Consider the following 16,672-nt stretch of genomic DNA (forward strand, 5'->3'; position numbering starts at 1 on the left):
ACCAAAGCAACCTTAAGCAATCATCCAATAACCCACTGAACTAAGGTAGGAGGGTATTTTTTCAGGTAGGTAGGTTGCATGACATCTTCTGAAAACCCGATATGCTATCCCTCAAATGTTTCACTGTATTTCCCAAAAGCAAACTTTAAAATAATAAAATACTTTTGAACTTATTGTCCTCACTCGTCGGTGACTCACTCATTCTGAAAGCTTTTTGAAACTTGAGCAGCGCTGCCTTCCAAATAGCTTATGAGCTCAGTTCATCTATTTTGTGTATTCTGATCGATACGTGAAGAGCCATTAAGGAGCCCAAGCAGACCTCAGACAAGCAGGACAAGAAAGGCCTGAGGAGCTCTGGTCAATAAAAAAAAGGGCAGCCAGAAGAGTCTTAGCTCTGCAGGATCACACTGGAGGAGTGACTTCGCTGTCACGGGATAAGAAAGCTGCTGGGAAGCCACACATTCTCTAATCTGCAGACACACACACACACACACAGATGAGCATATCATAAGGCGTGATGATGTAAAAACAAATGGCACAGGGCGAGCCTTCACTGGAGTACATTTGGAAACTCTCACTGGGGATAATTGCTTTCCCTAGATTGAAGTTTCCAATTATCCCACTGCGAGTGATCCCACCATGAGAAAACTGGAAGGGAGGAGGGGGTGCTGGGGGGGATTCTTGTCTGGCGTTCAGTCTTCCCCTTCCACCACCGGCGTCACCGCCGCCTCCTCTGAGAGGGAGCTGTCAACCAATGAGGTCGGGCGAGTGCGTCCCATGGTACAAATGTCTTTGGCCAAAAATGTAAACATCTGGGAAACATTTGACTTCCCGGGAGACTTGTATTGATCACACACACAATCCTTTCTACTGTACAGCAATGTTGTAAGAAAGTAAATAAAACAGGGAGTTCACAGAGGTTTTCAAAAACATTCCTCCCAAATTCTGTCTTGGAAAAAAAAGCTCAGAGGGTGAAATCATGTGAAGGCGGTGGCCCCCCAAAAGCACCTGCGCTGTCATACCACATGGCTACTGCAATAAAGTTGGCTATTATTGTCCTGATGGGGAAAATTTTGTAAAAATGATTCATGACATGCTGACATAAGTCAACGTGCCTCTGAGAAAACAAAAATGCTGCCTAAGAAACGAAAATGGAACTTGCAACAGCAATGCACAGGTCTCTGTCCTGGCTGCTCGATACAATATAGCAGTATTATTAGTAGAAGAATATTGAAAGTGACTACAACAAGGTCAACTGTGTTTAGTCCTAATGTGAAGAGACCCACCTCCCAGGCACATACAGTAATCTCCGCGCATCATATAGAGCAATGAACTTCTTTTCACACTTGTATGACAGTAAAAAATGTTAAAATGCGAATTCTGCCTCACAACTTCCTTGTACATCATGCGCTAGTCACACTTCAATAAAGCAACTATTAATCACTGTCAAAATTTGCCTGATAGTGATAACTTGCCTGTGGTTTGACTGCGTAACAGATTATTTTTATTTTCATTATTCCCTATGGTAGCTACCTATGGTAGAAAATGTTATCTTGCATGCAAACAAATGATCTCCAAGCTTCCACTGTACTGTATACAGAATAAGAAAATACGCATTTATAGTGGTATCTAACATAAGATAAGGTTTTTCCTCACTGCTAATCATCAAGACCTCCATAGATACTACAAACTGCCATAAGAATAGGAGTTTCAGAGCTAAAAATTGTGTGTAACTGCTATAACTGTGCAGTCATTTTCACAGTTTGAGTAGCGGCATTGTAAGGGCACAATCATAGCACACACACACGCATGCACAAACGCGCACACAAACACGTGCACATACATTTACAAACTCACATCAGTCACATGCTTGGCTGACTGACACTAAAGTTTGGGGTTTTGGGTGTCATGGTTAGGGAAACATTTTTCTATCACAAGCCATTCCAATTTTTACAAAAATAATGTCTACTATTATATATTGCGAGCATTTGTGGGTTAAATGGTGCTGGCTGTGACAGGCCTGATTATATGCTTTCCAATTCCTCACGGGCCGCAGGTTACACACACTGATTTAAAAAAAAGTACAGGACATTTCACCATGAAATCACACCTTCTTCCGGGTGGCAATAGCCTAAGCTTTCTCCACTGGCACCACGAGTAAACACACCCGCATGTCATTTGACCAAGGTAGCGCGATTGAGAGAACGGGGTTGAATGATGACTTTAGCTTTCTTTTCAACCGCCTTTGTTAAAATGTGTGACGTGTGAGTCAAAAAGTAGATTTCCCATGAAATAAATTGCTTCAAAGGGAGACGGAACGCCAGCCATAATTTATATTTCAACAGGTAAATTGATCATAGAGGGACTTTTCTCTTGCTCGGAATAATGGCACAGACGTGCACTTTTGACGCTGAAATGGATAGTGCCCTGTAGTATACGTACTAGCGGTTTAGCCATTATGATTTTCTAAATTAGGCAAAGATAATCGACCAATCATTGTATACATACCTGTATACCGTAACCAAAGGCCTTCCACAAACCTGATGATGGCGGTTTGGGTCCCAGTCTGTCCCTTTAAAAGTGGCTACTATGCCACCAGGCAATTTTGCTGCCTTCGCTGTATAACTATTTGACATAAACTCAATGCATACTCCTCTTCCACTGGTTCCGTTGGATTCATTTAGATTTTTGGGGGGATGAAATGGAAAAAAATAAAATAAAAAAACAAAACCTTTTGGGGTATATCTGGTGGCACAACCTGAAAAGCTTTTGTCATCATTTCATTTCAGGTCAGCAGGAGTCAATCACTTTTCTGCAATGCCTATGTATCCTGGCACCTATTATTTACAAACATTATGAAATGTACGGCTGTTACTAGTGGTATGAAACAATCACTGCCTAAGTACTGTTCAGTTGTATTGAACTTTTTAAGAACCTTTTTTTACATTTAGGTATAATTTTTGTTTACATTTTATTTTCAATACATTTTTAGTGAATAATTAATAATAAAGTAGTTTTTTTTATTTTCCTAAATCTTAGTGCAGTGTTCATGTACAAACTGCATCATGTTACAGTGGTTTCCAATAATATTAAATAAATATAAATAAAACCTCTGTCTTGTTTTTGATGAATACGTGGGCCTACTACGCTACTGTATTTTTAACTGGTCATGATGGTGGTACTTGGGAGAGCTAAGTATTTTCTTTGGTAGTACTTGGTGTAGTTGGAGAACCACAGGTCTCCAGTATATAGCAGTGTAAGTAACCAGGCAACAGCAAGCACTCATATCATATGAGTTCAATTGGATTACCTTTAGACCACTGCCTCTTATTAAGAATAATTTGCCATGATAATGTCATCCTGTGTAGTCCCATTAGCAGACACAGTCTCTTTCCAGCCACATTTACACGCAGTAAATGGGAAGAATGCACTGTTTACATCATAACCGCGAAATATGTGTCATATATTGACTTGAATATGCACTCACCTTTAGGAGACGAGAATCACCTAGACGTTCCCGGTTTAGGGAATGAAAAATATGAAATACTAAAACCATTATCTCCGAGACGAAGAGAGAGCCGAGGCGACATGAGCGAGCAGCGGTTGAAGGCTCCTGCCGCGGCTCCCTGCTTGGCACAACGCTGACGTTCTCTCCAATAATGTGTGGGGAATTCCGAGCAGTCACATTTTCCTGGGAAGCGATTGGTCTCCCAGCGCCGAAAAGTTTGTTTTTGTTTTTTTTTCTGGAAGAAGTGAACGAACACGATTTCTGGGAATATCAAGTGCAAAAAAAATAAATGCATAAAAAAGTTAATCGGTAAATGTTACCTTCCGTCACTCACAAGGCGTGTATGGATGGTTCTTTTTAAAGTCAACGCAGGTGTGTCTTATACACCATGTCCAAATGGGAATCGTACGTTGGGCAACTGAAGAGTAACCACACACCGGGAATCGAACCTGTATCCACAATTTGAGAACCAGCAATAAATAAAAAGGAGGTTAGTGAACAAATTTTTTTTTCTTCGCTTTGCTGCCTAGAAAAAAACTAAACCACTGCGTTGGTGTGAACGCAAATGTGAAGAGTATGACGCCATCTCGTGGTCATTAATTGTAAATTACCCATAAAAAAAAAAAAAAAGGCACTTCTGTGACAGCTGGTCTCTGGTCTAGTCTGGTCTATAATTTAAGTGTGAGGAAAAAAACTAAACTTTACATAAAAGGTGAATAACCTTAGGGAGGAAAGTATATAAAGTCTTGAAAATGCAGGAGCCGGTGTACTAAAATGACGTATGGGCGTCTGACCCATGACGTAATCGTTTCTGGAACGTTCCATTTGTGTGGCTAGCTCCGTCAAATGCGATGATATTACACGTCTATATTAATAACCATAAAACCACTGGCTCGAAGATACAATCTAATGCATACATGTCTGTGTACAGAGCAGTAAAATTGAACCAAATGGCAATAGTATCCCCTTTCTAATACTTATGGTTGCGTCCGTGGGTTGGCGGCGGAGCCAGCCAAATATTTGACAAACTAACAATCGGCGTCTAGTTAGCTTAGTGAAAAAAATCATTACTTAGTTAGGGTAAAAACACACTTCCCGCTACTTTAGCTCGATAGCCAGTGTCCCTGATACGTACATTTAAGTGTGAGCAAGATGTCAACTCCTGCGAGACGACGTTTAATGAGAGATTTTAAACGGTAAGCGAGACGAAAACAAGGCAAGTAGCTAAAAGCTAACATTAGCAATCCGACGGCTAGCCCGTAAGCGTTGCTACATTTACACACTGTCATCAAATTGTGCGGCGTTTTCAAGCACTCCTTTCTCTCGTCGGGGTGAGATTTTGTTTAAAGTGTTAATATAACGATACTAGATGTTGACGGGCCGAGTTATAAATACTGAAAAGCCATACGTCGATACCTTTGTTAGCATTTTAGCTACTGATACGTATTGCATGACTCGCCTTGCCATTCAGGTTTTCAGGCTGTGCGTTTACGTAATTAACTGTAATAATAAAGATGATTGTTAAACCCAAACATTATTACGTTGAGCTAAAAGTCATTCATAGGTCATTAGTAACGTGTGCTATTCCTCACAACACTATTATTACAGTAAGTTGTTTGTGTGCCTTATTCGTCAGGCTGCAAGAAGATCCTCCAGCTGGAGTCAGTGGGGCCCCGTCAGAAAACAATATTATGGTATGGAATGCTGTCATTTTTGGGTAAGTTGGTTCCAACCTATCATGAAACAGCAGGCGTCATGACTATTTTACATTTCACTCATTTTTTTTTTTTTTTCTTGTTTTAGGCCAGAGGGAACGCCTTTTGAAGATGGTGAGTTTTTGCAAAGCAGTCTCATTATTGTGTGTAACATATCTTTGATCTTGAAGATAGGATTGCTACTTTATTCATCTACAAGTGATATTGACCTCATATAAGACTCTTAGCGTATTGAATTCCTTATCTGTGGGAAAGAAAATCAGCAGCGTAAGATCTGCTGATGAAATTAATAACTAAAATACAGAGTTATTGGAAAGGCTGCCACTCATGTCACGAGTGAAATGCGACCTGAATTTGAACTTGAATGCAGCTCCTGTGTCAGCATCCCTTGTAAAACTAATGGTTTCCCACAATAACCAGATTATACGTGTAATGATAGTTCAGTCGAGTGCGCTGATTTGTTAAAAATGGATGACGTACCCAGCGATTTACCGGGGCAACTGGACGCCACTACAGCGTGCAGCAGGTGACAGGGACTGAGCAGTCGCGAATAGCGAAAATTTGTAATTGACGCTCCACCTCGAAAGATTTATAACTGCCTACAGATGCCGGATAGCCCTACTTTCGTCGAACTGAAGCTCCTCAACCCACCTCAACATAGTTCTCTAGCACTAAAATGCCACAAGATCGTGCCAAACCAATACATTAGGATAGGTTCCCGAAAAACTCAGAATAGGTGAATTTGCAATTGTGTTGGTTTGTTGTATTTGAGGAAATGCTCTTGTTTGATGCCATAATTATTGCCCCTGACATTTTTCTTGCAATGCTGATGTTTTTTCTTCTTCTAGGAACATTCAAACTTACCATTGAGTTCACAGAAGAATATCCAAATAAGCCTCCAACAGTGAGATTCGTCTCTAAAATGTTTCATCCCAATGGTAAGTAAATGAGCCATCAGTTGTCCTTATGCTTTATTTGTCAATTATCTTTTGCCATCAATACTTATATCAACACTTTTTTTGCAGTATACGCAGATGGCAGTATATGCTTAGATATACTTCAGAATCGTTGGAGTCCCACTTATGATGTCTCTTCCATATTAACTTCAATACAGGTAACAAATGCCACTTTCATACAGGGTGCTGTTTTTTTTTATCATCCACTGACATGCTTTCCTTGGGTATTTTAAGTCTTTACTGGACGAGCCCAACCCAAACAGTCCGGCCAACAGCCAGGCAGCTCAGTTGTACCAGGAGAACAAGCGGGAGTACGAGAAGAGAGTTTCTGCTATCGTTGAACAGAGTTGGCGTGACTGTTGACCCGCGCCGTCATCATCGTGGTCTCCGCCTTGAACAGTGTGTCCGGCCCGTAGTCGTCAACTCATTTCACAGTATACATTGTTCTGCCACAAAAGAAAAAAACTGTCAGTTGCCAAGTTTGTACGCTGTCATGTTTGTGGCGTTCACTTCTGCCGAATGCCATCATCGGGCCAAAAATGTTTAAAAAAAAAAGTACCTTGTTATATCTGGGTTACTTGCCTCTCTCCTGTTCAAAGTGGCTGCTAATGACACATGCTTGCTATGAAAACTCCTGTTATTTCCACACAAAAAATGTATTTATGGATGTTTCTTTTTCTTCAGTGTGCTGTTTGCCTTTCAAGGGGGATTAACATTTTTCATCAGAGCATTAGAATGAACCTAACAAGGACTTATTCATCCCTCTTAGAGCTGCCTTCTGGATTTCAAATGGTCTTTATGTTTGAGTACTACACACCAGGCACGAATACCCCATTTGGGCTCTTGGTTTCAATAACAAAAAGCTGAAAGGGGATATTTCTAAGCTACTTCACAATCATGCAAAATCTGCACTGTGGTCAGAGTGAAGTGATCATACAGGACGATTTTGTCTTAAGGTTTGCACTGGTAACCCATGTAACAAACTGTACATTTTCTTGTAAATAAATGGATATACATTACTTGTCTGCCCCCCTAATGAAGCTGGGCCTAGTCAAGTCAGTTTTGTATTCACTGACATCTGGACACATTTCATCAATGCAGATGCCACTCTTGTGCTACCACCATTGTGAGTATTGCATCAGCGATGCATTACTTGTTCATCATAGTTAGTGGTTCTATTGTCCAATTGTTACATGAAACATTACATGTTAACATTTGGTGACTTAAGAGTTTATCTCACTGATGGAGACGTTGCCGAGACTGATCGGCGGCGATCCATGAGACCAAAATATTGCATCACCTTTCACCAGGACTATGTCTTGGAGACTTCTCCAGGTGAGGTGATGACAACCATTTCACCTGAAAGTCGCCGATGAAGGCATATTTTATTATATATTTATTTAACATTGGTTAGCTACAGAGAGGAACACATTGGTTTCCATATGTAATTTATTAATGCAGACACACAACCTTAAAGACCCTGTAAAAGGACCAAATTTTTTTTTTTTATTTGACACCACAGAGAAGCACTAACACGTCTGCCAAATTCGAACGCTCCCTTTCAGCTGTCAAGTACGGGTCTCTGTCAACACAATTATGTGGATGCCCACACAAGACAAAAAGTGAGGTGGCGACTTTCCGGACGAGCTGACGCCGTACTGCGGTACTCAGGGCTGCACGTGGGGGCAAACTGCAATGACGTATATTTCAAATAACAACACTTCAGGGAAGATGCATTTTATCCGGTTGTAGGCATATCTTGATGGCTGACTGCACACTGTAATGGTAGAATTGGGCCAAGTTATGAATAAGGAAGTGACAATTGCACCAAACTGCCAACGAAGGTACTTGTATAGAGGGGGAGGGCTGACTCATGCTGGGACCGGGTTGCGTTAGCGCGGTTCCGTTTTAGGCCACCTAAAAAAATGGACAACTGAGATTGTGGAAAAACTGTTTAATGATACATCTCAACAAAAAAGTACTTCTTTGTTCTGTCTGCACGTTTTCAGCAAGTATCTTCAAACATTTAATGTATTAAGAACCAAAATATGACAATGCCAAAGGGTCTTCAAAACAGCTCGCAATTCAGACAAAACCATTTACATTTAACGTATGGGCTGGGCAATTCATCGAATTTCAATCTTGATTTAAATTTTTAACTCTCACAATTATAAAAAGATTCTAAGAAAAACAAGTAATGTGTGGCAGGCGCAGTGCTTGTTGTGTGCAGGTTGCAGAAGGAACTTGCTGTCCATTTGAGAGTTCGACAGCAAAAGAAAATAATACTATTAGTGACCTAAGTATTCTGTTTTTTGCTGTTCAACTCTCAAATAGGCGGCATGTCCCAAAGATTCGTTGACCGTCCTCCACGCTCAACCACCTGAGCAGTCCTCTATTATGAACGCCTTAACGACCATAAAATTCAAAATATTGAGGCGATCATTCTGATATTTTTAGAAGTTTAAGTGGGCAGATGTACAGATCTCCACACATTTTGTGACAACTGATTACAGTTTTGCGATGTTAAGCTTTTTCTCGATAGTGAGCGTACAGAGGAGTCTCCAAAAGGTCTCCAATGAAATTGATTTCACCGCAACTCCTTGGTGACCCAGCTATTCTCCAGATTTTGTGGAGACTCGAGTCGCCATCAGGTCGCCATAGTCTCCAGGCCAGTGAAATAGGCCATTAAGGAAATATTGACACTCATCAGAACACTGTAGAGAATCTTATGGAAAAGTAAAGGTGACATGAAAACACATTCAAAAGATTGAGGACATCTCATGGGAAAGGAATGTAGGAACCATCCAGGCCTGACTTGAAGAGTCAAAATCGTGAATGTGGATTTGTTACACTCTTGATTTATTCACAAGTCAAAGCTGGCATCTGGAGTTGACATGCAAATTAGTGAAAGGCCTGAGGTTTGACCAGTTCGTAGCGACCCACTTGTCCTTCCTGCAGTAGCTGGCCAATGAGCTGATCAGTGTCCACTCTGCGACTGACAACGAGGAAGCGCTGCCTGCCCTGTCCGTATGACTTGCTCCGTAGGCCATACTTTTGGGACACCTGGTGGATCTGCTTGCGCTCGTCGTTGGTGAGGTCGGTGGAGAAGCGCAGGTCGTCCTGTCGGTCCGAGCTGACGTAGTTTCGAATGATGTCCTCGATGTCCCGTTTGCTGAGCTGGCTCCCTAACTTGTCTGTGTCCATACCCAAGCCCTCCCTCGAGAACTGCTCCTTGACTTTGATGGGCTCGGCAATACCTTCTCCATCTCGGCCCAAGCCTCCTCCTGTCCAGCCCATCTTGCGTAGCAGCTGGTTCCCAATGTTGTCCTCCTTTATCTTCTGCCTCGTGGCCTCCTCGCCTGAGCGACCCAGGATCTGGGAACGAGATATGGCGTCGTTGTGACCCTCCTTTCTAAGGTTGGACTTGACCACGGCCTGCGTCTGTCTCAAAGTGGCCAAGGCCTCCTGTGCCGCGATGTGCTTCACCTGCTTTTTGGCTCCCACGCCTGCTGCAACATATTGTCCTTCCAAGTACACTTCGCATCTCCAGCGATGATCAGGCAAACAGATGAACTTGTAGTCGGCTGTCACCTTGTTAAACTGAGCCGTGTCGTTTATGATGCACACAGCGTTGTCTGAATTCTCCAAGATGACCAGCTCGCTCAGATGCTTCTTTTTCATGCCGAACTGCCCACCGGACAACTCTGTCTGCTGATTTCCCCTTGTGTGCTGAGGCGCTTGATGGTGGTGCTGTCGTTCCGCCTGGTTCATGCGCAACTTTGCCAGTGCCTCAGCTGCTGCAGCATGCTTGGAGTTCTTTTTGGTGCCGCTGGCCTGCGCCACCATTTCATCCTGCACATAGACGCTACACAGCCAGGAGCCGTTGGGCAGCTGCTCAAATTTATAGTCCACCTTCATGTGACTGAAAGCGGCAGAATTGTTGAGAATGCATATGGCATCCTGGGCGTTATCCATGACCACAAACTCAGTCCAGTGCTTGCTCATGTCAGGCTCGTAGGGGCCTTTAAAACTGGGATAACCTATGTTTTCCGGGTTCCAAAGTGCAGGCGTGAAGGTGGGGATAGGGCAGTTAATCTGGCACACGACGACATCATTGAGCATTGTGTGCCTGTACTTACGCGGCACCACACACACCTCGACCGGCTTCATGAAGAGTTTGACGGCATGTTCGGAGGCGCGGTCCCTCGCTCCGTTTTTACTGCCCGAGTATCCCGTGGCCAGATAGACTCCCTGACACCTCAGCTCGCAGGCGTAACCGTCCACCGGCACTTTGCGGTTCTTGGGTAGGTCGGAATGAGGGATATCCTTCAGGTTGACGTAAATGTATTGAGGGTTGGTCTTGCAGGCCTGGATGCTGCGGCTCAACATGAAACTGTAATTTGGAGCCTCCGTTCCAATTGCGTACTGAGGGTCCCAAAAAGACGCCGCCAACGCGGATGCCAGACCTGCGACGAGCCTCTGCTTTTCGACTAGCGTGGCCTGGTTGATAGGGAGGGCCTGCGGCAAAGCCCCCGGGTGAGCGGTGGCAGGGCTGCTGTACACTCGATTATGAGGGCGGTCCTGGTGGCTGTACCCCAAACCCTGACGTCCACAGTCCCAGCCAACTGATCTGTTTCCTCCCCCGTATCCATTGTGCCTGTATGGCTGCGAATAGGAATCTGTGTTGCGAGCGGTATGGGCCTCATACTTGTTTGTATAGTTTCGTTGCATTTTTTCCATGAAATTTGATGACAAGCCACGACCTCCGTAGCCTAAGCCAGCAAGGCCGCCTGAGGGAACATTATTTCTGTCCCAATCTCGACCCCTACGGGAAGCCCAAGAGTCAAAGCTGTGAGATGGCACTCTATCAAAAGCAGGCCTGAGGAAGGTGCTTGATGCTCTGCCAGCGCTGCTGTAGGAAGCGTGTTCATATTCCCTGTATCGCCACCCATGCAAATCACTCCTCCTGGTTTGCTTATCGTTTTCCTTCTCATCAGGGCCGCTTCGTCCTCCTCCTCCCCCGCTGCTGCCGCCACTAACAAAGTGCACAGGCTCAAATCGAGGTCGCGAACCAAACTGTGACACAGGCATCTTCCTCATTGGCTCTTCTCCTGCAAATATATGACACAGAAAACTTAGTAAGGACATAATTTGATTTCTGACATTTGTAAGATGGCAAATACATACATATCATATAAGGTGGCAAAGGTATACCGGTACTAGGAAAGTACCACCATATCTCACCATCAAAAAGAAAATACCAGATTTTTAGTACCAGTACTTCTGTGCAATTTGGCAGATGTCTTCTTTTTTAGCAAAATGCTTGCTAATTATGCTTGCTTCAAAAATGCCATCACGCCTGTCAAGTATTTACAGTATTTATATGTGGAAAGAACGCAAGACAGACGAGCTTAACGCGGTAGAATGAAGCCTGTTTTATTCAGCCACCAGGCCCCACAAAATACAAGTACGGTTATCCTAAATAGCACAATTTAAGTCACGGTACCATGGTAGTAGGGCTTTTTTCACAATTTAAAAGGTTCCAGGGGTCTTAATAATGTGTTTATAAAAAAAAATTCTGTCAAAATACTTGAAGGATCAAGACATGTTTCACCCTATTTTTCTGGCCTCACTTAAAGTAGAGGCTGTTTTGAGGGGACAGTGTTGTCTGACTTAAATGACCCACTGCTCAGTGGCCAAAATTTAGTATGGCTATTGTTACCATCACGACCGGGCTTGGGCTACGGGGTTGCAACGAAGAAAGCGGCTACTCCCATGGAAGAGTCAGCCTAAAGGGTGAAAACAAAAGTGATCCCCCATACAGACAATAATATTTTTTCCCTAGGGCTGCCCAATTAATCTAATCGTGATTTTTGCTGCCACGATGAAATTAACCTGATCATCTGCATTTCTTTTTTACATTTAAAATGCGGGCACTGCCGCATATGAAAAGTGCCTTATTTGTAGCAGTGCCCGCAACCTAGTCAGCCAGCCACCAGGGGGCGGACGTATGGTTAAGGCTTCATTAAGGGCCAGCACCGCTCTCCATGGCCAACTTCAAAATAAAAGCTTAAAGTTGCATTTTTGTCCACTATAGTAATATAACAATTTATCCACTATAGTAATATAACAAGCTTTCATTTTTAAGTTGGCCATCTCACCACATTGATGGAGAGGCGGCCTGCCACGGTAACAAACTATTAACAATCAAACTATTAACAATCGTTGCAGTGGCTGCCTTGACTTGAAGTTTTCGGTTGCCCTGACTGCAATTAAAAAATGCCGTAAGTAAACAGAGAGGCCAATCACAACTGTTGAGTTCTTTGCAACTTGCGACTGTGCCCGACTTACCAATGGTCAAGCAGAACAACAGAGACATATCCTTCCTTGACAATTCACTACATTGACGGGAATTTTCAAATGAAAAGTCGGTGCATACAGCCTAATGTTAGTGCGTTATATTCATTAACTGTATTTGTTTGCATTAAGTTGCAATTCATGATTGCACTTTGTAATAGCATAGTTATTCAGTTAGCCCTTGGAAAAGTATATATTTTTTGGGTACATTTATTTTGATTATAATCTATCATTTATTCTTATTTAAAGATTCATTTTGCACCCAAACTCTCACATATTTGTTGAAAGGTAGTGCAATAAAAAATAGATTTTACCCTTAACATAAGGAATAAATCGTGATTAATAATCGTGATTACGATATTGATCAAAATAATAGTGATTATTTTCCCTTGTGAAGGCAGTACTTCATTACCAAGATGCCGAATTACACTTGTAGAGATGCCAACCCCTATCATCACCTTTAAGGAACATGAAACATTTTGGAAGGAACATTTTGATTTTGCCAGGAACATTTGCTTCTCAGCCAAAACAAACAAGTCACCAGAAAAACAAATTTTTAGTATGATAAATCTGTACAGTATGTTACAAATTCTGTGGCTGTTTAGCTTCTTAGCTCGCAAGCGTCTTAGCTCATGGGCTACCAAACATAATAAACAGCTGTTTAATGAAAATGTAAAGAGTACGGGAAAAATTATTGTGTCCATTTTATTTATCGAACAATAAGTCGATATAGTAATTATCGTGACAGGCCAAGTGCCCCAAGCAGCGGACACATAGCCAAACACAAATACTAAATTTATTGTCCTGCTTATCAGAAACAATCGGTGTTTGCAAACGCTAACCTGTGTAGCTCTGCTTAACTTTTGGATTTGACATAATACTGCTTCAATCTAAAAATTCAACATTACCATCCCTGAACTCCTGTCCACCAAGCTCCTCCAGATCAAGCGTCTCGTCGGCCATCTGCCAGTGGATTTACAGCTTCCAGACAGGAAGGACTTAGTAGGTGAGGCTGGGGGAAAACCACCTCTTCCACACACACCATCAGCCCCAGGGCACCCCAAGGATGTGTCCTCTCTCTATTGCTCTTCTCTCTCTACACAAACGGCTGCACATCAGCGGACCCACTGTCAAAACTCCTGAAGTTTGCAGACAACACCACAGTCATCTGCCTCATCATATACAGTGACAAGTCAGCATAACAACAGGAATTTGAGCAGCTGGTGCTCTGGTGTGGCCAACACAACTTAGAGCTGAGCTAGAGATGATCGTGTACTTAAAGAAAACATCCTTCGCCACAGCTGCCTCTCACGCTGTCCAACTGCCCTGTGTCAACTGTCAAAACATTCACGTTCCTGGGAATTAGTCTCTTGGGACCTGAAGTCCAACATCAACTCAATCCTCAAAAAGACCCAGCAAAGAATGTACTTCTTGCGGCTGCTGACGAAGCACGGCCTGCCACAGGAGCTGTTGAGGCAGTTCTATACAGGAGTCATTGTATCAGTCCTGTGTTCATCCATCACGGACAGTTAGGACTGCCGAAAAGATTATCGGTACCCCCTACCCACTCATAAGGACTTGCACGCCGCAAGAACTAAGACAAAGGCAGGCAAAATTCTCTTGGACCCAAAGCATCCTGGTCACCACCTTTTCAAGCGCCTTCTCTCAGGTAGGCGCTATCGAATAATGCACACTAAAAGCAGCAGACATTCCAACACCTTCTTTCCGTCTTTCCATTAACTTGACAGTTGACTTCTAATTCCAGAGTGACATTGCCATTTTTTTGCCAATTTAGGACATTATCATCCCAACATTATCACCGTACTCATTGTTGTAGCTTTGTAGCTTAGCTCTGCATTAGTTGCATAATTGTTGTTGATTTCCATTTACATGAATTAAAGAGTGCACCATTTGCAGAATTGTCACTGCATCACAATTATCACAATACTAGTGACTTTAAATTGCTTGACGACTCTGCATCATTTGCACCATTTTCATTGTATCAGCATTACCACATAACTGGTACCTTCTCATTGCTCAATCACCCGCCATACTTGTGTTTTTATGTCCTGAATGTATAATTTGTCATAGTGGCTGTTTGTTGTTATACTAGAGTGGCTCCAGCTACCGGAGAAAAAATTCTTTGTGTGTTTTCACATTCTTGGCCAATGATGATGATTCTGAAAATGCCAGCTCTTTATCCAGCCTAGTCATGGGAGAATCACGGTATAGGTGTGTGTGTGTGTGTGTGTGTGTGTGTACAAGCTATTAATAATGTCTCCTTTAAATCATATTTGATTTCAATTAAATTATACTCACCGCCATCAGAAGAAATATGTCTCTTCTTTGCTTCAGAGCTATGGCTCGGGTCAAAGGTGCGCATTTCGCCAGCACTGCTGCCCTCTGCCATCACCAGCAGCGCCCAGTCAAAACCAGGCCATACCTGTGAAGCGCATTTAAAAACGTTACTTTGATATGCACTAAGGCACACAACAATTCAACAGATTTCAAAGACATCAATTGTGAAGATCTGTTCATTCACACGGAGTCCTCGATTCATGATTTACACGGATTTCAAGGCTACAAAGGTAATTAATGAACTAGGTTGTACAACAGCGTAAGAGTAAGTCTCATCACAGCGCAAGACAGGAATGCTCAGTTTCAGCCATAATTACTACTTTTTCATTTAATCATTTCATATTGATGTTCTAGAAGTGTTTTTCATACAAATTGCCAAAAGTATTCGCTCACCTGTCTTGACTCATATGATTTTAAGTGATATCCCATTCTAAATCTATATGGTTTAATATGATGTTGGTCTACCCTTTGCAGGGATAACAGCTTCAACTCTTGTGGGAAGGCTTTCAACAAGGTTTCGGAATGAGTTTAGGGGAATTTTTGCCCATTCTTCCAGGAGCATATTTGTGAGGTCACACACTGATGTTGGATGAGAAGGGCTGGCTCACTGTCCACTCGAAATCAACTCAAAGGTGTTCTATCGAGTTGAGGGTAGGACTCTGTGCAGGGCAGTCAATTTCATCCATACCAAATTCTCTCATCCATGTCTTTATGGACCTTGCTTTGTGCACTGGTGCACAGAAATGTTGGAACAGGAAGGGGTAATCCCCAAACTGTTTGACTGTCCAAAATCTCCTTACACTGGAGCTCAGTGGCTAATATTTTGGACATTTCCAACTTTGTGGGAACAGTTTGGAGATGGCCCCTTCCTGTTCCAAAATGAGTGTGCATCAGTGCACAAATCAAGTTTCATAAAGAAATGGATGACAGAGGTTGATGTGGATGAACGTGGCTGGCCTGTAGTTCTAGGTGTGTCTGTTTGTGTTTAAATGACCGAATGAAGAAGTAGGCCGATATTTTACTGCTAATGCAAATGTCAATAAAGGAACTTATAAGAGATACGCTTGAGTTGACAGTGAGGTGTTTTTTTAATTTTTATTCTTTATTCAGACTTGCTTACAATAAAGCCTCCTTGGGAATCAGATAACGTAGAAGGATATATTAGCATGGCGGATGGGCAGTGACGCTATCAGGTCAATACAACCATAGATATGAGTAATACTTTTCACAATGTTACGGCAAATCCATGCAATTTAAGACTAACCTGGGGGGGGGTCAGTTCTAGGTGTGTCTGTTAGTGTTTAAATGACCGAATGAAGAAGTAGGCCGATAGGTAGCTTCGCTATCAATCAGCGTTGCATCCGAATGTTTCATTTCAAGACGGTTTTGTGAGTGTCAGCATGTATGTGTAGTACTCTTACCTTTATCCGCAGGTAGCCCGTATCGACTCAGCAGCTGTTTTTCAGTTGAATTTCGTTTGAAATATATATATATTAGCCGTCGCGTTAGCCTTATTTGCTAACTAATGTTAGCAATTGACATTACCTACTGACGTTGGCTGGCGCCGTAGCAGAAAATGAATACAACGACCGGTTCATTGTCGTTCTAAATCGTCTTCAAAGAAAATAAAGAAATTTTAGGTCAGAGTAATTTAACGCCTCCTGGGAAGCATATAGAGTCTACCACGCGGACGGGAAACATAAATTTTCTGCTCCCGCTGGCATACATCCGTCATGGCGTCACAGCGTACTGGACCCACAATGCTTTGCGGCAAGTAC

At 42.6% G+C, this 16,672-nt stretch overlaps 3 protein-coding genes across 4 annotated transcripts in view; 1 reads left to right on the forward strand and 2 right to left on the reverse strand.

The window, feature by feature from the left end:
- The window catches only part of elf1 (E74-like ETS transcription factor 1), a 70,132-nt gene extending 66,162 nt beyond the window's left edge, over positions 1-3,970 (reverse strand). The window contains exons 1-2 of the mRNA XM_061685057.1: positions 3,829-3,970; positions 3,488-3,743 (exon numbers count right to left, since the gene is read on the reverse strand). The gene's annotated coding sequence lies outside the window, so the exon portion shown is untranslated. The remainder of the gene's footprint in view (positions 1-3,487; positions 3,744-3,828) is intronic.
- LOC133407326 (ubiquitin-conjugating enzyme E2 A) lies at positions 3,905-7,219 on the forward strand. 2 transcript variants are annotated; one of them, XM_061685066.1, is made up of 6 exons: positions 3,905-3,998; positions 5,145-5,225; positions 5,312-5,337; positions 6,072-6,161; positions 6,249-6,337; positions 6,414-7,219. In XM_061685066.1, the coding sequence occupies exons 2-6, from the start codon at positions 5,200-5,202 to the stop codon at positions 6,540-6,542; spliced, it is 360 nt and encodes a 119-aa protein (XP_061541050.1). In that variant the 5' UTR covers positions 3,905-3,998; positions 5,145-5,199; the 3' UTR covers positions 6,543-7,219. The 2 variants fall into 2 exon arrangements, with proteins under 2 accessions (XP_061541050.1, XP_061541049.1); XM_061685065.1 differs by lacking the exon at positions 3,905-3,998 and adding an exon at positions 4,322-4,704.
- nkrf (NFKB repressing factor) lies at positions 6,910-16,665 on the reverse strand. Its single transcript, XM_061685055.1, has 3 exons — positions 16,316-16,665; positions 14,856-14,979; positions 6,910-11,290 (listed from the first exon to the last, which is right to left on the reverse strand). Exons 2-3 carry the CDS (start codon positions 14,944-14,946, stop codon positions 9,081-9,083), a joined length of 2,301 nt encoding a protein of 766 aa, XP_061541039.1. The 5' UTR covers positions 14,947-14,979; positions 16,316-16,665; the 3' UTR covers positions 6,910-9,080.
- Between the last annotated feature and the right edge of the window lie 7 nt (positions 16,666-16,672).

The sequence above is a fragment of the Phycodurus eques genome, chromosome 9, assembly GCF_024500275.1.
Source record: "Phycodurus eques isolate BA_2022a chromosome 9, UOR_Pequ_1.1, whole genome shotgun sequence".
NCBI classification, from domain to species: domain Eukaryota; kingdom Metazoa; phylum Chordata; class Actinopteri; order Syngnathiformes; family Syngnathidae; genus Phycodurus; species Phycodurus eques.

Bases quoted from the DNA above. Each gene is read 5' to 3' on its own strand.
- nkrf (XM_061685055.1), bottom strand. From the start codon at position 14,946: ATGGCAGAGGGCAGCAGTGCTGGCGAAATGCGCACCTTTGACCCGAGC. The intron at 11,291-14,855 runs GTGAGTATAATT...ATATATTTGCAG, and splicing joins ACATATTTCTTCTGATGGCG to GAGAAGAGCCAATGAGGAAG.
- LOC133407326 (XM_061685065.1), top strand. From the start codon at position 4,661: ATGTCAACTCCTGCGAGACGACGTTTAATGAGAGATTTTAAACG. The intron at 5,226-5,311 runs GTAAGTTGGTTC...TTCTTGTTTTAG, and splicing joins TGGAATGCTGTCATTTTTGG to GCCAGAGGGAACGCCTTTTG. The intron at 6,338-6,413 runs GTAACAAATGCC...GGGTATTTTAAG, and splicing joins CCATATTAACTTCAATACAG to TCTTTACTGGACGAGCCCAA.